At 36.3% G+C, this 21,538-nt stretch overlaps 1 protein-coding gene across 5 annotated transcripts in view; it reads left to right on the forward strand.

Annotated features, from left to right (window-relative positions):
• LOC6650247 (low-density lipoprotein receptor) overlaps nt 1–10,401 on the forward strand; it is a 36,293-nt gene extending 25,892 nt beyond the window's left edge. For 3 of the 5 annotated variants that reach the window (XM_023179916.2, XM_023179915.2, XM_023179919.2), the window contains 5 exons: nt 509–1,918; nt 1,983–2,181; nt 2,448–2,597; nt 8,073–8,245; nt 8,319–8,549. In XM_023179916.2, the coding sequence (XP_023035684.1) occupies nt 509–1,918; nt 1,983–2,181; nt 2,448–2,597; nt 8,073–8,245; nt 8,319–8,534 (2,148 nt within the window). In that variant the 3' untranslated portion in view covers nt 8,535–8,549. Of the gene's footprint in view, nt 1–508; nt 1,919–1,982; nt 2,182–2,447; nt 2,598–8,072; nt 8,246–8,318; nt 8,550–9,972 lie in introns of those variants that run through there. The other 2 variants (XM_023179917.2, XM_023179918.2) reach the window with 2 other exon arrangements.
• Nucleotides 10,402–21,538: the final 11,137 nt, after the last annotated feature.

The raw sequence follows: 21,538 nt of genomic DNA on the forward strand, positions 1-21,538 counted from the left end.
AGTTTCGGGGCAGCAGCCAGAAATTGCATATGAGAAGTAAAAGAAATATTCCGAAAATAGGGAAAGATAAATTTAAAGGGGCAAAATTTCAAATGATGACTAAATCCGATTTTAGTATACCCCACATTTATAGTCATCTATTTAGTTTTCTATGAGAAAAGTTCATTACCGACTACGCTAAGAAAATCTGTTGTCTATGAAACCAAAATCAAAATAATTTAGAAAAAGGAAAACGTAAATGTAATGATAATTAGGATTCTATATCTTTGTATTGCAATGTAATACAATATTTGGTATACCCTTCAAAATGGCCAGTAAGGAGTATCTACATAAATATAGTGTAGCATACTTTTATGCATAATATTTGGCCTTACCCATTCTATGGGAGAAAAATGCAAAACCGAGTGCATAGTATAAGTGTAAATTGGCTTCCCTTTAATAGTAAAACATATTTCTACGTTTTTCGTTATTTTCGCTTTAATGTGTATATTGGTTTTTTATTTTGCAGGGCTGTACAGACCTGACAAACATACTCCGCTCGTTCAGATTTTGCCAAGCGCATGAGTTCCAATGTCGCGATCGTATTACTTGCTTGCACAAGAGCTGGGTATGTGATGGCGACTCCGATTGTCCTGACGGTGATGATGAGTTGCCGCAAAACTGTCATAATGTCACCTGTCGTCCCGATCAATTCCAATGCGGCGATCGCAGCTGCATAGCAGGACACTTGACCTGCAACGGCGACAAAGATTGTTCGGATGGCAGTGATGAAAAGAAGTGTGATGTAGCCAGTCGGGCAAACGGCTGTAATGCCACAACCGAATTTGATTGCGGTGGCGGTCAGTGCATAGCCCTGAGTAAGGTGTGCGATAAGCGTAAGGATTGTCCTGATGGGGAGGATGAACCGGCTGGAAAGTGTGGTGTAAATGAGTGTTCCACCAAAAATGGCAACTGCATGCATAGATGTGTTGACTTGGCTGTGGGACATCGTTGTGAATGTAATGAGGGCTACAAACTATCATCGGACAAACGCTCATGTGTGGACATCAATGAATGCGAGAATCCCGGCATGTGTTCCCAGATCTGCATCAATGAAATTGGAGGCTTCAAATGCGAGTGTGAGGCCGGCTATATGAGGGATCCACGAAATCACACCCGTTGCAAGGCCAGCGAGGGTCATGCCTCGTTGTTGCTGGCGCGTCGTCATGACATACGTAAAATTGCCTTGGATCACATGGAAATGACTTCGATTGTGAATAGCACCAAGTCGGCCACTGCTCTGGACTTTGTTTTCCGCACTGGCATGATCTTCTGGAGCGATGTGACCACCCAAAGCATCTACAAGGCACCCATCGATGAGGGACAGGAAAAGACTGTGGTCTTAAAGCAATCTTCAGTGACTTCAGACGGCTTGGCGGTGGATTGGATCTATAATCATGTCTACTACACGGACACACACAAATGCACCATCGAGCTGACGAATTTCGATGGCAATATGGGTAAAGTGTTGATTGAAGACTCCCTCGATATACCCAGATCGATAGCCCTCGATCCCATTGAGGGTTGGATGTACTGGTCCGATTGGGGAGCGTCGCCTCGCATTGAACGCGCTGGCATGGATGGCAGCCATCGGACTACCATCATCAACTACGATGTCAAGTGGCCCAATGGCATTACCTTGGATCTGGTACGGAAACGCATCTACTGGGTTGATGGCAAACTGAACATCATTTCGAGTGCCAACTACGATGGATCACAGCGCCGTCAGATTTTGTATTCCATGGAATATCTAAGGCATCCGTTCTCGATAACCACATTCGAGGATTACATCTACTGGACGGATTGGGATAAGCAAACTGTGTTCAAGGCCAATAAATTTACGGGAGAAGGTGTAGAGCCTATTACAGCTGTCCACATGGTAAGTTTCCTCGAGGAGAACTTAAATTGATTTGGTGTTTAATCTTCATCGTTTCGGTTTGCAGCTTCAACATCCCATGGTGATACATGTCTATCATCCGTATCGCCAGCCCGATGGCATTAATCACTGCCAGTCCGTGAATGGCCATTGTTCTCACCTCTGTCTGCCAGCCCCGCGTATCAATGAGAGAAGTCCACGCATTTCCTGCGCCTGTCCGACCGGACTCAAACTGATGGCCGATGGCCTGATGTGCATTGAAGATCGTAAGTAGCTTTTGGGACCATGTCCAATTTTTTGACTACAGGTACGAGTGCAATCCGATGATGGCAAGTGCCTGCCTGACTGCATTTTGCGGTTACGCACGCATCCTTGTTGCGGTTGCGGTTGGCTCCGTTTAAGGCTATTAAAAGCGGTATATGCATGCTCGTCTTCTCGGAATTTTTCATTTCATTGAACTCGTTGGTTTGCTTTTCGTTTCATTAATTTGATTATTTGCATTTTCACTTTTTCGTTTCCACTAAAAATCAAGTATCCATAGCTCGTAAACAAAATATGGTTAATTCTACAAAAAGGGTCAGCGGTGTTAAAAAATCCTTATCATCAACAACAGCGACAAAAAAAGCAACAACAGAAACCACACTTAAATTGCCAACTCACATTAAGCCAAGTGAATGGCCTGGTATGGATTATTATTTGATTCTCTAGATTTGGTGATGGGATATAATATATATATATATATGTAAAAATTGCTTTAATATCGGTACAAGAATTCGGAACAACCGAAATAAGTATGCTCTTGCAGTTTGATGATACGCCGAAAAGGCAATGATTTGATTAAACAAATTTTAAAGCATGTGAATATTTAAAGAAAAATTTGTATTAAGCATTTTTGACAGAAAGTTAGTTGATCCAATTTAAGTAAGGCTTAAGCTAATTTACGGAATTACTATTATAGTAGTCTGAAAAATATATCAATTAATGCATATTAATTAATTGTATATTGAAACGAGAGTGAAACTTAAATTTTCGAAAATAGCTTAGCATACATTTGAGGGCGAAAGAAGTTGTTAAAACCCGATAATTTGTAGAGATATTTAAAGCCAAATATTTTGCTTAGATATTAGATATAAGATAGATAATAGACCCAACTATGTCATAGCCAACAATTACAATTCCTAGAGTTTCTTTGATTAAAACGTTTTCGAATGGTGCGTTAAATTAGGTCATATGTCGATTTTATATTCAGAATTATATAGCTTACTTGAAAACAGCAAGAGCATACAAATGAGACGCCTACATAGATGATATTATAATTGTATAGTCCACCCTTTTCTGTTCTGTCTATTCATCAGCATTAGTTTGCTTGTCATTTATGGTCCCTATTTGATACATCAAAAGGGTCCACAATGACAATATGGAACCGGATATGTAAATGTCATTTTCACCTCAAATGCGTTACTCTCTTTTAATTTTCTATGCTATTTTTCACGCCACTTTCACATTCACACATGTGCACAAACACAGAAAGACACACACATACATACATACATACACACTGCCATGCATATGGACGTGCCCCCATCATCATCATCATAAATCAACATCAATGATATCGAACGTAATCACTCAAAATGCACACACACACACACACACATGCACGACGCGAGAACGAGAGAGAGATATACACAGCCAAAATTGTCGCCGGTTTATATGTACGTGAAACATAAATATCGGGTAGTAGTAGCGAACGAAAACCACCAAAAGGAAGCAGCAATGGCAACCGTATTTCTGACATGTTTAATGGCAACAACAATTCTCGAACTCTCCACCCCTAAAAACCAAAGCCCTACCCACCTCCATCATTCTCCCCTCGCCTCTTGCCATGCTTATGCTTGGAGTGAAATTTTGTGCATGCAATTTGCTATAGCTCTTCCTCATCTCCTTCCCTCAATGTTTGATATGTTGTCAGCAGCATGGCTGATTCTCGGATGCGGATAGGAATGATGAACGGCTGACAACCGCATCAGGCAGGCAGGCAGGAACAGGCAGTGCGAAATGGCAGCGACAAGCGTCATATGAAGATACTGTGGCCATGAAATTTAATGGTAAGCCGGAATCTAGCCGGCCCCAAATAGTTTAACCAAATTGAAATTCATCATTTCGACACCGAGACAGAGTCAAATTAGCCTTGTCAACACTTTGGTCCTTGTCCCATTTTGGTTTAAATTTATAATACATGTTGTTGTAGCCCCCAAAAATATTTTGGCGGCCTCCTAAAATGGTATATCATTATTTTTAATAAACGCGCACTTTGATCAATTGAAATTGAAGCTGCCTCATCAATGGCAAAATGTCTGCTGAGGGAGCAAAAAGAAGGCAATATAAAGAGCAACTCAAACAAACAAATTTACGGCCCACGCAACGGCAATAATAAAGCAAACCTTCAGCCATTTGTAAAGAGCATTAATTTTACTAATACAGGGTGACTCAATGAACATTTCTCAATACAATGAATCTTTCTTTCATATTTCTTTTCAATAAATACCCTGTATTTTGTGTGTTACTCATTTCTTCGTCTCGATTTTGTCTCGTTTAATTTTCTTCTTTATCCACTTTAAGTTATCAAAATTTGCCTCCAAGAGAATAGCTTACAATGTTGTCATGGCCACCAAGACAACTCAAGTAGCTTAAAAATGAGAGTCCCCCAACTCCAAGCAACACACAAACACACACACACACACGCATAGACAATTGTGTGCCTAATTACATCAATTTGAAATAAGCAAGAAAAATTGGGGGGGCGAAGAAGGGTAGTTAAGCAGCTCGACCTGAGGAAAATGAGATACAAAATTGAAAGAAAACGCAGAAAAGAGAAAAAAAAGTTAGACCAAGTAAATAACTATAAACTAGTTAAGGGACTATTTCAATTAGAGATGACCAAGGACCATGGATGCCGATGCCGATGCCACTGATGATGATGATGACGCCGCCATAACTGCAATTTCAATTAGCGGTTTCTTCTATATTTTCTATGGCCTTCTTACTATGCCAACGGCTGGCTAAGACACTTGAAATTGCTTAATTAAGCGCTAGGAAAAGTTATCTCACAAAAATGGAAAAAACTAAAAAAAAACTACGAGAAGGAAGAGCAAATCAGAGACAGACCCAAGCGATCTGTCCATAAACTTTCAGCCGTCGAAGAAGTAACGACTACGATTTTAATAGCCTCCAACGATATACTCACACACAAACCATTAGGTTTCTGGAGGCGCAACAACGACTTCTAGATACCCCTGATAATCAACTTTATTCAAGCTCTCACAAGTTTTTATCAATATTGCGTATGGGAAGACAGAAACATGATATTAGAACCAGTTGGAGAAACAAAATCTATATTTAGATTAATAGACATTGATAAGTTTATGGGGGTTCAGCTCAGAAAGACAACATTTATTTGATGCAGAACTTATAAGTTTATAAATAAAACCATCTGACTCGGAGTCTAGCCAACAAGCCCATGGGATACAGGGTACTCTAGGGACAACAGCTGCTGCTTGGAAATTTTATGACTTTCATTTTAGCCTGCAGTTGGTCAGCGTTTGTTATGCCAACTTTACTGCATATTGCCCTAGAAAGAGAGCAGATATCCCAGCCGCCATTTTGTTTATTTGCATGCCAGACGATTTCGTTGGCCGCAAAAAGTTTTGAACTTTGTTTATCTAATCTCCACTCACACATCCAACACACACACACACTCACTCATACAAACACACAAATAACAATAACAAAAAAGAGAGCAAAGACACTAAAAAAAAAACAAGCAAAGCAACAACCAGGTGATGGCATATATTTTATGCGTTTTTATTTCACACGGCTGCCATTTTGTCGCAATTTTTATGGCCATTTCCGTTAAGAACGAAGAACGGCAGAAGAACGGAATGGAGTTTTAACAAAAAAGCAACAACAACACATACATATGTATGTAGATATAAAACACATGTGGAGGATTATAAAAATGGGGAGCTACGTAGGCAAAAGTCCTTACTTTGAGACAGGGAAATTGCATTTGCTATAAATTAGAAGCGGCCAAAGAGGACTAAAAATTGAGAGACACAAGGTGGTCGTTAGGAGAGGGGATCGGGTAATAATGTATGACATTTATAGGCATACATAAAATCTGCCAATATGGCAGCAGGAAGGTAGATAAAATGATGTTCCAAGAATCATTTTACAAAATTTTACAACCTAAAATCGCCAAAAATCAAAGGTTTCTTCAAGTTTCAATTCTATTTTTTTTATGGTCTTGTTTACTTTAACTTCAATTATTTTTTTATATAAATTATGAAATATTAATTACTACTGTTTAGTTAAAATTCTAAATTTATATGTTTTAAACAAAATGACTTACCTTTTTATTTACAAATATTTAAAAGTAAAGATTGACATAATATTCGCTCCATAATGAAATTTTAGATTTAAGAGCGCTTTGATTTTAGTTTTTTTTTGCGATTTCCATTTTACACTTCAGTTTTCTGTAACAAAATTGAAGAGAAATAGATTTTAGGAAAAGCTTTTCATAGATTTGCATTCCACTTAAAACTTGGGCATATTTTTTTTTTCATTTGCCGTTGCCTAGAAGAAATTATGTTGTAAAATAAAGAAGATATAACTTATCCGGCCCCATTTTCTTTTTCTTCTTCTAGTCCGCCTCCGCACCATTTTTTAATCTTTACAAGACGCTTATTGGAGTTTTTCTTTTTCCATTTACTTTATTTTTTTCTTTCTTTTGGTTCAAAAACGTGTGCAATTAATGTAGCTGGCACATTGTGTGTGAGGGGATAACTTTTCAACTGCTTTCTAAGCCATTTGACTGTCTGTTAATGCTGCAAATAAATTCTCCAGCTCTCCCCACCGTCCTCTCCTTGTTGTGCCGTTCTGTATATTTGCCCCTTGCTCTAAATACAATCGATGCCCTGCAGCTGTTGCCTTTTGGCGAACTTTTAATGATAATTCCTTTGCCACATGCGCCACATGTTTATCATCGCGGGGGCGGGAAGCACTTGATGGAAATTACAACAAAAATTAATACCAAAATAAAAAAAACAACAACAACAATAATCACAAACTGGGCAGGAAGAAGGGGCAGCATGATGGGTGGAAAGAGGGGCATGACGTGTTATACCGTTAAATGCGGCACATCCTTTGCCAGACGAACGCGCCGCCGTGCGCGCTTAACTTTTTGAACAAATTCTAAACGGAAAATATGAAAACGAATTATGTTGACAGCGGAAAAATCCTACAACTTCCTGCCAGCTATACAGACACACAATCACATACACACACACAGAAACAACAAGGACAACGAGACCAACCAACAAGGATAACGGACAGCTCACAAAAGGCAAATACAAAATGCAGAGACACGAAAAAATAAAAGCAAGGAAAGAGGAAAAACAAGTAAAATAAAAACGGAAACATTCGCGACGGGATGTCGTCGACTTTTCTTTCTTTCATTTCTTTTTTGGGAGGTTTAACTGTAACATAAAGAAATATTGTAATTATATTTCGCTGGCACACCAGCCCAAAAACTGACCAAAAACCCACAAAACAAAAAAAACGGCACAAGAAACCTACAGAACGATGGCAAAACCGGCGGGTTGAGCAAAAAATATTTATGACTGAACGAACAGAGCGGACACTTTGAAATGTTCATTAATTTATGTTGACTTTGCCTCCGTGGAAAGCGAACAATTGTACCTTATGCAATGGCAAAAGGTTTAATATGAAATCCTTAATTTAAATAAGGGAAAACTTGAGTTTTCATCTAATCGAACTCTGTTGAAAATAATCTGTGTAAATTTACATTCAATTTGCTTAAAGATTGAACATTTAATATTTTCTACAACGGAAGTATAGAATATCAAAATAGAATCAATACGATTCTCTTCTGCAAACGTCTTGGAAAATGTTTTTAAGCAACCTTGGTTGTTTCTGTGCCTTTTATTGTCTCTTTCATTGTCTCTATTTCTGTTTACATTGCACTTTTGTTGTTCTTCTATTCATGGTAGATTCGCTTTTGGTTGTGGACTTTAAACATAAGTACCGTAAATGCATTTCAACTATCTCATTTCACGTTTCATTTCGTTTTATGCAGTGGATAGTAACAAGTCTGAAGGAAATGCAACCCATCCTGGTCATGATGGCAACAACACCAACACTAGCAACAGCAACAACGTGTCTGTCACTGCCCAGAACTCGGAAGAGGATTCGGGCAAGATATCCTTAATTGTTATAGCCGTACTGGTGGTCACAACTTCCGTATTTACTGTGAGTATTACAAAAACTTTCCTTTAAACTATAATGCAATGTTTTAACATCATCCTAACTGGATTAATTTCAGGTTCTATGCATTGTGTATAGACGTTGTGCCAGACCTGGCAACTCGATGAATTTCGAGAATCCTGTGTATCATAGAACCACAGATGATCACTTAATTCTGCAGAAGAATGTGACAAATCACATGTATGCCACGGCGTCAATGGATGAAGAGGTAAGCGGGTCTGTGGCACTGCCACCGCCCCAAAATCCCAATGACTTTAGTTATGTGAGATTTTGAATGCACTTGAATGATGTTAAAGGGGTGCGTTAAACGGTTTAGCTTAAATTTTATGGATAAGGTTCGGATAAATGTTGTACATAGGATGGATAAGTTATGTATTTTACTTGTAGTTAGTTTAAGTCAGACAAACAGCAGAGAGTGAAGTGAATTAATGACGTACTTAAAGTTATGGCCAATAAGTTAATAGTAGACATTATTATAAAAGTTATTAGCACGGAATGCAAACGTTACGATAAACAAGAAGCATGGTAAACGGTATATCATTTACAGAAAGAGAATTGGTTGCTTGCAAGGCACAAAAACCATAAGGAATATTATCTCTTTGACCTTATCAGAGATACAACTCAATTATGTAGTCTAATTAACAAAAAATTGAAGAAAATTAGCTGAAATACTATTGAAAATCTAAATAAGATCACATGTTTAAGATTTACGTCTTTAAAAGTCTTAAAATTTGACTGGGCCAATCGTTAAGACGTTATTGCATTCCCTAGTTCATAGAATAAATCTACAAATATAGTTAAAAATTATCATGTACTTTAATTCATCAAACTCCCATGTTTATTTAACACTTTAAAAATTACGCTGCGAGCAACAACTAAGCCAAAAAAATATAAACCAAAATGCAAATCATCCATAGCCATTCATTAGCAATTAATAGGTAAGTTGTGGCCAAATTGTCTATAAATATACATGTCAATATATGTACCACATATATATATTGCATTGTGTATGATACATATTTGTTATCTCGTTTGCATAATTTAATTATAATTTTATTGGTTCGTGATTTCATTTTTAAACCTATAATTGCTGAGGCCAGACCATTATTTAGTGCTTTCCAGCGCAAATCTGGCAAAAATCCTCTTCGACATATGCATGTGAAAAATGGAAAATCTACCTAACTAAACCAATACCAATACCAATACGAATACGTATATATCAGTCCCTTTGGCCCAATCAGTTTGCGCTAATTGCCATCGAAATGTCCATATCAATTGGCCAATTAACTAAAAATGAAAAGAAAAAAAAAACAAAACTAAAAGCAAAATGAATATGTGTCCGATACATTGAGCATAAATGAGAGAATTCTATACCAACAAATTCCATTGCCAATTATAATTAGAGCGGTTAATTTATATCATAAAATTATGATAATTCTAAATATTGTATTTGTGCATAAAACTTGATATAATTATGCTAAATAAAAATACAAAATTATAGTGTGATATTTTTCCAACGCCTAAAAATAAAAACAGGATTAGCTAACTATACAACTTTTGTAGATTTTTATGTTATTTCTTTTTGATTTTTATTATGTATGAACCTAATTTACATTATAATTTATATTAAACTGTTGATGTATATTTAAAATTATTATCCAACTAGTTACTAAATTGCTTTTTTCTTCTCGTTTTTGTTTTTATTTAAATAGTCCTCTAAACCTCTACATGATCTGGGGATTGAATGTGTCTGAATACATGAGACAGAAGCAGAGCATGAAAACAATATCCACCAAAAAAAACACATATACATATACATATATATATATATGTATGTAAATATGTGTGCAAAAGACATATCCAAAACTGGCTGGGTATTCCAACAAAAGCAACAACTCCTATTACCAAGTCCTTTAAGTTCAAGGCGTCCAAAACTCAACTCAAGAAAAACTAGAAAAACTTTTGTCTAGCAAGTAGTCAAGCAGAATGCCAAAAAGAAGAGCAGGAAAAGCAAATGGAAAAAGACAAGAAAAACACCCACAACAAAGAACAACAACAACAACAAGAGGGGAAAACAACGAGAGAGAGGAAAATAAACACAAAACACCATGACAGCAAATACTCAACAAATTTAATTTGTTGCCTAGTTTAAAATTGAATTTAAATTTAAAATATAACACACACACATACACCAGAAGAACATACCCCACCCACACATACACACAAACACACATTCATGCAGCAACTAATACTTTCTTTTAGGCGCAATGTTTTGGCACCAACTAACGGCATCGGTACACCCAAGCCAACACACACACACACACTCACACACACACGCATACGCATCTTCACACCCATTGAAGGAGGAATAGGATACGCATATTGAGAGTGAGGGCAAGCCAGCCAGATCTCTTGTCCACGTTTTTTTTTTTTTGGAAATCCTTGAAAATCAATTTGTAAAAAGAACCTTGGAAAATTTTGTTGTTAAAGTTTTAGAAAATGAAAAGAAAAAAAGTTGAACAAGAAAAAATAAAAAATTTAAATGAATTACATAAAAGAAAGCAAACAAAAACTTAAAAACAAAAGCGGTTAGTCAAATATTTAATACAAAATTCTAGTTTCATTTCATTATGTAAATACAATTTAGAAGAAGACAAAAATGTACATCTAAAATGGAATTTCTCCCAAAACATTTTTTCCCTGCTCTCCCTTCATTTTCGTTATACTAAAAACAAAAAGTAAATGTTAAAAATTAACAAGAAATTTGCTGTGATCAGTTTAAAAGCATTAAGAATACCAACATTAAACAAAAAAACAAAAACAAAAATCTAAAACAAAAAGACGAATCATCAAGCATCGCATATTAATTAATTATGTTTCTCATTTATTTAGTATATATGTGCAAAATACTACCTATATACATATACCTACACACGCATAAATCTATATATAGTTTTAATTTATTATTAACAAATTGCAAAAAAAAAAAAAAACAACAAAAAAAACATAAAACAGCGAAAATAGACAGGCACACTATAAAAATTTGGTTCCTCAGCAACAACAACAACAAATACAACTGCAGCAACAGCTACAACAAGTCACTAACAATTTCAATTGCTTGGCATATTTATTAGCTAATATTAATTGATTGGTAATTGTGAAATAAAAAAAAAAAAAAAAACCCATTGAAATAGTTTAGCAGTTTCAATTGCAATCAAATGCGCAAAATAACGAGAAAAAAAAGCAAAAAACAAAAAAAAAGGGAAATTTAAAAATAGTAATTAATAAACAAAAATGAAAAACTTATTGTAAATTAAAAACAGTTCATTGGAAAATAAAGTGAATTTTAAAATGTGTAAAAAAAACTGTGTAAATGACATAAAGTCAATTAATTCCAAATGGTTGAAGCACTTTCATATCAATTTAAAGAAAAGTCAAAGTGATCATTCATCTAGGCAATCATTTAATCACTGAAAACCAAAATTAAGTATCGTTTAATTGTCGTACATATGTATGATTTAAAAAAAGAAATTTTCCAGATAACTATGGAAAATAGAGTTTAACAAATTATTATCTATACCAAACTATGAAATATAAAACTATTACTACTAAAACTAAACTCAGTACTCTAAAAAAAAGTATTCAACTGGTAAATTCATCTGACTAGAAGCCAAAATGGTAAACCGATTCATGTCACTTAGAGATACTGTGACTTTGAGTGGCTGTAAAACCCACAAAAATGCATTAATCGGTTTCAAATTTTTAACGAAAATCCACTAATAATATATAAAACGAAAAACAAAGAATTTTATTCATTATCCCTTCCTTGGCTCGAATTATCCATAAAAAACTTAAAAATGAGCAAGTATCCACTTTTGTTCATACATATAACAAAACTTATAGATTAAGGAATTTTTTCAATATTTAGTCCATAGGCCTTTGGCTGTGATCATACTTTTAATGCGCCTAGGCATACTCTCCACCAATTTTTCTATCAATCCGTGCGATAGAGTGCTCAATTCCGCGTGGACTCGACTCCAAAGCTCGTCCATTGTCCTGGGGGGATTATCGTAGCGCGACATTTGCTTCTTCAGCAAAGCCCATGATTTTCGACCGGATGTAGATCTGGGCTTTGACCCGGCCACCGCATCTTCAGAAAACTTTGATTTTCGAGTAATTCCTTTACAATTTTGTATGCCTGAACAATCCAAATAAATAAAGAAATTATAATCGAGCAGCATATCCTTAATATTACCCACATGAATCCTAAAATTTGCTGATTCTATTTGAAAATAAGCTTAGGCAATAAGAGCATTTTGCATTTGAGAGCTTTAATTTACTTATTGATGTATACAATACAAATCATGCTTTAATTTGAAATTTACTTTAAAACAAATTCACCTTATATTATGCATTTCTATGCTTGCCTAAGCGTAAAAAAGATTATAGATTGAAAAAAGGCCAATAAATTGAAACAATTAGTTTTGTTATATCATTTAAATGGCCATATTATATTGTTCAATAGCAGTTCAAAAGCTAATCTGTCAATGTTGAATTACAGAAGATTCCCGCAACTTAATTGCCTAGCTTGCAACATGAAGGCTACTTTGATAAGCTCCACCCCCATAGGCAGACAGGCATACCAACACTTTCACACACTTTCAAACAAGCGCACACACACACACACACGCATAACATGAATTATTAAACGTGAATGGGCAGCTATGGCAATTATTTCACATGACAGGACATCAATAGGTAATGAGACTACGACAACAACGTCCGGATTGAAGACAAAACCCATCAATGAGGCAAAGTTTCAGGCACACAAAATGAACAGATTGCACATGAGGCAGGTTCATATGGCAAAAAGCAATTTAGCGACTATCTAAGCAGATCACCAGATTTTAATTTCACTGTGTGACTTTGGCAAAAGTTTTCGTCTCTACGGTTTTTTTTTTTTTTGTAGCCCAACCGCTTCGTTCCGTTTTTCCGTTTATTTATGAGGTTAAATTATCGGTGGGGAAAATGATACCGACCCACCGGACGACCGCAAAAAAAAAGGAAGAAAGTCAAACGCAGCGATTTTGTTTTTTTTTTTTGGGAGGGAATATAAATAAAAGTTTTATGCGCTTTAGTGTCGGCCTTTATTGTTATATAATTTATGTAGTGGCCAGAAACCATTAATTCTTAGTTTATGGTTAACAGAAAAAGAAAAGATAGGTGGTCAAATGTCAACAGACAAAAAAAAAAAAAAAAGGAAGAGAGATTTGATTAAAGCGCCGGACAAAACTGTACGTAGACTAGGAGTCTTTTGATAAGCTTCACCAGTTTCAGGTGTTTGCCAATTTCATTACCCATATGCATGGCAGAAATGGCAAAATCTGGTTACACATTGAGGCAAAAAGTAAGTAAAACCAACGACCATCGAGACATGAAAAGTATGAGGAAGAGAGAGAGAGAAAAGAAGAAGAGGATGTGTGTGTGTGTGTGTGTGTGTTTGTGGGAATCTGCAATTCAGCCGGAACATAGCATACATTTTGTCGTTCTCACAGCCGCAGGCGACTAACAAACAGAAACCCACAACCAGCCAAAAGCCAATGAGGCGCAGCAGCTGGCAAAAGAAATTGTAACAAATGTAGAAGGCACATAGTGGCAAGTAGTGGTAGTTGGTAGTTGTGGTAGTCAGTGCATTCAGGCGACAACTCTTGTTCGCTCTCTCTCCCCATGTGACTTATGATGCAAGAAACATGGCTGCCATTTCTAACGGACTGAATTCGGTACTGTACTTTGTTAGCGATGTGCAATCAACGATAACTGCATCAGTTTTGAAAAGAAAAGAAAAACCACGTCTTCCTTTAGAAAAGGATCATGGCATTTAATAGTCTACTGTGTGACAGGAAGTAAACTTTAAGAAGGTCACATAAGAAAACATTATATACAAATAGTCTGAGCTTTTCTAACAAATAAAAGATGGAAATAGTTTAATTGTTAAGTAAACAAAATTTAAATAGTTTAATTGTTTAAATTAATGTTAATCATACTTACTATTCTTTAACCTTAAAAGAAGATGTAATTCGAAATTCCGATTATCCTTTATAAACAGAATTTAACGAATAAACGAACTTATTTATGTTTCTGTCCATTATTTTGCTTATAGATACATATGTAGCCACAAATTTGCTTAATTCTCTTGACATTTTAATAAGAATTAATCTAGTTTTGGTCATCCTTGAGATTGGTCCATACTCGATATGCACAGTTTGTGTTGTCTGTATGCATTGGAGTATAACTGTTTACAACCGCTAATTAAGCCTATTTTGATTACCACTTACAGAGAGAAGCTTAAGCATTTTAACCATCCACAGCTGCAGTTGCTCTGGCTCTGTTGACCAGGTTGGCTGACTGGCCGGTTGGCTGACTGGCTAAACACGCTAGTCTTGTATACATTGACCATGTTTGCATAGCTAGCCTTTCGTCGCAATGTCCTGGGGCCAATTGAATGTCGGGAAATGTGTGTGGGACTTGATGTGGTGTGGAGAGGGGTCAGCAAGGTTAGACAAGTTCATATGCCAAATCTGGCGTAGGTGGAAAGTTAACCCACAATGGCCACTGGCTCTGCGTCTTACATGCAGCATTCACCTTGTTGTCGCTCTTGCTGTTGCTGTTGTTTTTGTAGCTGCTGTTGTTCTTGTCCTGATGTTTGCACCACGTTCTGAATAATGGATACAACATCATGGACATCGTATGCCCAGCAGTGAGTGACATTACACGACTTGAAGTCCGATTTCGGCATGGCCAGAGCATTGGAATGTTTTTGGAATTGTTAATGTAATTACGCCTGAAAGCCTTCACCTCCATAAAGCCGACAAGTATGCGGGTGGAGAATGTGGTGGATGGGTAGATGTGTGTGTGTGGATGTGAATAGTGAGGTTCGTTTTAAAATGCATTCCTGGCAATTTGCCTAATTGCCGTGTGATTTCTCTTAATCACAGAATTTCACTTTCACACCAAACAACAACAGCAAAAAAAAAAAAAGAGACAGTAAAGATGGAAAAAGAAAACTTTGCAGACAGAGAGACAGTTAGAAGTTATGAGGAAAGCGTGTGGGAAATTCATCAGAATCAACGGCAACAAAGAAAGTGAAAAACAAGACAAAAGCCGCTTTTCTTTGTGGCCTGGAAAAATGGTTACAAAATGGCGGCATCTGACTTAACAAACAAACTTTCCTTCTGTAAATGTTTTTGTGTGTGTGTGTGTGTCCTTGATGTGCAAACTGTCGCCTGTCGCTTGGTTTCCCCTCTCTCTGTCTGTGCGTGTGTGGCTTAAATTCCAATTTTTTATGTGCTCTGTGTGATTGTGTGTGTGTGTGTTAACAAAGTTTTTTCAAGTTCTTTTCTCTCTCAACAGAGAGGTATAATGACTCAAATGCCTGAAATGATACTTCAAAAGCGTCAACAATATGGAGAGACTTACGAAACAAATTCTAAGGAGTTTCACATGACTAATAATAATAATAAAAATCTGCTTGGAAATCTAAAAACAGAAGACTGCAATTCGAAACTCTCTAAAAGTAAAAGCATTAAAGACGAATGCTTAGGTTTCTGGTAAGTTTTGGTCTATTATCTCTAATTAATCGATTAACAAATATTATTAATTTTTCAGAATTTATTTGAGGAATTTATAGTTCAATCTTAAAAGCATTTATGCGACAACTTTAAATATATGATTATGATCTGATTGAAAACATAACAGAAAACTCTGACTTCAAAAGTGTTGCAAAGATTTTTATTGATGACATTGTTTAATACTTTGCGCTTACGTCAGCAGATGGTTATAAACAAAAGAGTATGCCATGTAACAGCATGTCAATCAAGATTTTTAAATAAATTTTTCTCATTTTTCTCTCTGTCCGCTTCTTATTGCTGACCTCAACTTAACTTGGAAGTTGAATGTGTATACATGACAACACATAAACGCACACACGCACATATTTATAATATATATAAATGTACATATATATGTATAAGTATTTATATACATTTCGTTGCGTCGTTTGGCTTGTTTGCAAATTTTCAACTTGAAACGCCATCACCAGATGTTCATAGGGCGAAAGCGCAGCGGGCGCAACTATGGTATATTTTTTCGCCTTCCCCTTCTTTGGATTCTTTTTGTGTCCTTACATTTTGCCAGCAGTTTCTTGTAAGCAAAAGGAGAAACGGAAAAAGTTCATTGCGGTTCTATGTGTGTGTGTGTTTGTGTGTGAATGCGACATGCTTTTGCAACAATCACAACATAACAACAATTCAACTGCCATTTGCAGCCACTTGAGTTGAGGAGAAAAAAGTGTTGCCTACATTTCAGGGTCACAATTCCATTAAATGCAAAATGTGGTAAATATTATGTTTAAAATCTAATTAAATACAAAAACAAATCGTGTAAGTTCTGGAATATAATTAATTACCTTTAATCAAATGCCTCTAGTAAATCAACATTAATTTGGTATAGCTTTATTTGTCCAAAATCTAAAACTACACACAGTCAACAGAGACAGAAGCAAACCCACAGCCAGCCAGCCAGTCAGTCAGTCAGTCGGTCGGTCATCCAACTAGTTCTTCGACGAATGCGTGTGCCAGAGGGTACTTCTTTGGCCAAACTACAAACTCAGTGCCATGTGGATGACAAACAGACAGAGAGAGAGAGATATGGGGACAGGCAGAGAGTAGGAGATGCAGGTGAATTGCTGGCCAGCACGTTTAATACCAAAATTGACATTAAATTGCTTGTGACCTATACCTGACTGTATTCTGGCTCATGCTTGCTGCCTGCTGGCTGGTGGGAGTTTCATGCTCCTCCTCTACCCTGCTGCTGCTGCTGCTGCTGGCAGTTTTTGGTTGTGCCTCTCTGTTATCGACTTTTACGACAATTCCAATAAAAGAAATGTCGCAAATATTGTCCACAGCTGATTCTGACATGGCACAGTGTGTAGAGAAGAGAAGGTGTAAAGAATAAAACTGACAAAAACAAAAACTAAGAAACTTTTGAAAGATTTATTTGGAATTCACTTTTTTGCCAATAACCTTGAGTTGATAATCAAAACTCCTCCTCCTCACTCTCTCTTCCTCTCTTTCTATACTTAAGAAAAGAAAATGAAATCAAGAGAATATGACAAGGAATAACAAAAGGGCAAATGCGAAAGTTGCTTTAAATTTATTCATTTTTGTCTGCTCAATTCCTTAAAATGGACTTAATTTTATTAAGTTTTTTTCTAAATCATGGAAGAAATTAGGTACTATTTTTTAGTTATTCTTAGTTTAAAGTATCACTTTTAAGCAGTTAAAAAACTATTTAATTTATTCCTCATATTGTCAACTATTTTGCGAATGAATTTTTAAACAAATTAATGCTATTTAAATTGTCTCTTTGTTTTGCTAAAATTTCGAAAATAAAGTTGTTAAATAAATTTTAATTAGTGTTTTGTTTGCCAAACAATTTCAATTCTGATTTCTGTATAAATATAAAGCAATGAAACGTATCCACTTTATAGAAAACGATTTTCGTTTTTCAATTCAATCTTTGGTCACAATGCCAAGCATCGGCTTAGTGTATGTGATATGGACAGAGTATGTGGCACCTGTCGGGCCCCATGTTGTTATTTTATTATTACTTTTTGTGACATGCACAAGTTGTCAACATCGGAGGAGGTAAGCTCACAGGCTACCATCTCCAACCTCCATCTACTAGTCTGCCATCTGGAGTAATAGCTATTTCGACCAGAATAAAGTTGTTGATTCTCCTCGAGAATGACATGACAACCCAAGGATCAGGCCTGAACAAAATGAACGCGAATTGAAACTGAAACTGGCATGACTCAGCAGCAGCAGCAGCAGCATGACTACCACCCCAGGACCGCCACTACCAATAGCTTAATCTTAAGTGTTGCCCTAGGCCCAGTTGGGCGCTGCGTGAGTTTGGCATTTTTTGGTTCTTCTTCTTTGGCCAAAACAGTTTTTCTTACTTACGTGACGCAAATGTCTAAACATAATTGTCATAACGGGGCAAAAAGAAATGTGCCGAATGTTTGTGTGAGCAGCAGGCAAATCCCATAGCCGCTCTACTTCAACTACCACACTACACTAAAAAAGGCAAATAACTAAAAAATAGTACGAGAAATGAAAAGAAATAGGGAAAAATAGAATGAGCAAACAAAGAAGAAAAAGAAAATAACAAAAATGGCAAAACTAATTTAAAACGACCTTCGACATGTGGTTCAGTCTGTCCAGAACCAAAAACCAAGTCTGGACAACACAAAAAGCAGCAACCTCATGTGGGGCTAACAACGAGGGTTTCCACAGAGATTCTTCGTTAAAAAGTCATAATAAGAGGCAAATAAGAAATTTCTATAAATTATTACAGCTTTCTAATATTTTCTTTAATCAATTATTATGATTATTGAAAGTTAAAGGTAACTTTAGTTCAGATATCCTTAAAATCAAAAAATAAATAGGAAAATTTTATAGTTTATGCAATTTTAAAGTGATTGGCTATATCCGAGCATAATCTTCTATACTTTATAGCAAAATAAACAACCAAACTCGTTGATTTTTACGGGAATCTATGTATTATTTGTTGACAAACTTTTTAGGCCAACCTTTCATGAAATGTTTACTATTTCCATTGCCCACTTTTGGGCACTAACACGCACACACATACACCAAATAGAACTCTGCACTGCAGTCATTTTCATTCATACTTTAGTTCCGCCCACGATCTTGGCTTTAAGACTCTTGCCTGTAGCGAGAAAGCGAGCAAGTGGGAAGAGGACAGGGAGTTGTCTATTGGCCCCGCCCACATTTTGTATATATGTATGTATGTATAGTTCACCACTGTCCGCCTGACCATGATTCTTTGGCATATATATTATTTTGTTTTCTTTTTTCCATTTTATTCGTTTCTTTCGCTATGCTTACGCTGCTTTTGGTTTGGTTTGAGCTTGCTTTCCTCTACTTTTGGTATTTTAGTTTTCTAACCAACAAAACAAATTGAATCACGTTCGCTTGGGAAAAACGTGAGTATTTTATTTTTTTCGTTAAACATTTTCATTTTTCTTACCGAAAATGTTGAGAGGAGATAGCCCTGGCGATTGCAAGGACGTTTCTGTCTGATAATGATGCCGCTGAGTCCAACTCTCATGACCAAGCTCATGCCCATCTTTGGTGCCATTGAGTGTTAGTTGCTCGAGCCATGTTCCCAGCACAATCATTTGGCTCATATGCCGCTCCCCACCCCAAACATCATTTCTCTCCTTTTTTTTCTGTGTGTTTTGTTTATTAAAAAGAGATTGGAGTGCAAAAAGATTTTGTCATGGCCCAAATGGCCATAGAAAACCATGGCGAAAACCATTCATCATCATTCCAGGCTGATGATTTTATTTTGATTTCGGCTGGCAAAACGTTTTCTTCTAGGTGTATAAGGGACTGACAGTGGGTGGGGATTATCAGGCTAATGATTTTATTATAGTTTTCATACGACTCTTTGATTGATGGCCACAGTCTATAGACATGACTTCATTGTCTTGGCTATTTAAGTAGGTTTTGTTTTTTTGTTCTTGGCTTCAACACATTGAGACTCTGTGCCATCAAGGCATTGAATTGAGCTTAATTTCCAAATTAAAATAAATTTTATTTACCAGCAATAAAAGAAGTTAAGAAGTGTGAGAAAAAAAAACACCTCGCATATTGCAAAATAAAAAAAACTGAGGTAATTAGAGTTAATTACACTTTTAATTAGTCCTGAACAACTCATTAAAAAGTAGACCAAGCAAAAAAACTATTTAACATTCAAAAAATTTAACGAATCGGTATTCGGTTTTTATAAACAAAAAAAAAAACATTTCTTTAAAAGAAGAAAGCAAAAATTTAAAATTATTTTCTAGATAATGACAAATTTTTCATCAAAGTATCAGAAAATACTTAAACAAAAAGTAAGCAAAACTGATTCACAAATAAAAAATTTATTGAATAGCCTTAATGATAAATTTTTGTTGTGTAAAATTGGGTTGGGAGATTCTTTGTTCTATTTGTTGACTGTCCCCCGCATTATTCTTGTGTTTGTTCAGGCATATTTGTTAATTTGTAAGCGAAACCTTTAACTAACCATCCCACAACAATATCCTTTAATTCCACAATTTATCAACACCTACCTTTCACTCTATGAGGAGGCCAGGACAGGCCAACCCGCATAGTCTGGGTTACGTTCTCTCCTTCTCCAGCTGCTACCGAACTAGGATGTCAGGCATCAACTAAACTTAGGCCCGCAGCATGAGGGCCTCAACACTATGACGGCGGCACTTTGTCGCCCAACCACGCCCATTACCAACACCGACCCGCCCATTTTGTTGTAATTACGCGTAACTTTCGACAAGTGTCGGCCCCACAAACCTCTCAGAAAATGGACAGTATCGTCAACGACTATAAAATCGCTGCTAAGAGCGACCCCCTTATAACGACGACATCCCTGCCAGGCAGTTGGGGGTTTAATCTTCTTTTAAGTTGAGCAGCAAAAAAAAAAAAAAAACAGAAAAAAAATAAAGAATATGGCGACACTGTAAAACGAAAGTTTTCCGCCACTTGTGGGATGATAACTTAGAACAAAGCATTGGTTGAGCAGCAGCAGCCACAGCCGGAGCAGTAATCGACGAATGAGGCAGGATGGACGGGGACATGATGATGACGACGTCGGGTCTTAAGGAATGAGGGCAGACGTCCAGCCCTGGGCACGGCTTGAAAATAGTTGAGAATTCTTTTGTGGTTGGGAATCATTGTTGGGACTTGTGAAGCAAGTGGAGAGTAACTCTTTCGAGTTTTTCCTTCTACTTCTTGGTTTTTTTTCAGTCTAATTAGTCGTCATTGCTTGTTGATTTGTGGGCGGAATTTTCTATATACGTATATATGTATAGAAATTGCTCGGCATTCAGGACAAATAGTAGAGAAATTAGTTAGAGAGTAGAAGCACCTGGCATTTAGTTGAAAACTTTACCTTAACCGCAAATTTAACTTTTGATTGTGGTTACATTTTGATTTACTTTAATTTATACAGTGAGAAAAATGTGTAGGTAAAGTCAATTAGGAATTCGATGTACCTAAAGATATCTACATATTAAAGTTCCTGGTCTCACATTTGGGTTAATAACGAACATTTTTTAGTTTTTGACCATTATTTTAACAGATAAAATGTTGATTTTTAAACAATTTCGTCTAGAAAATATGATATATCAAA

This window comes from Drosophila willistoni, chromosome 3R (genome assembly GCF_018902025.1).
Source record: "Drosophila willistoni isolate 14030-0811.24 chromosome 3R, UCI_dwil_1.1, whole genome shotgun sequence".
Taxonomy (NCBI): Eukaryota; Metazoa; Arthropoda; class Insecta; order Diptera; family Drosophilidae; genus Drosophila; species Drosophila willistoni.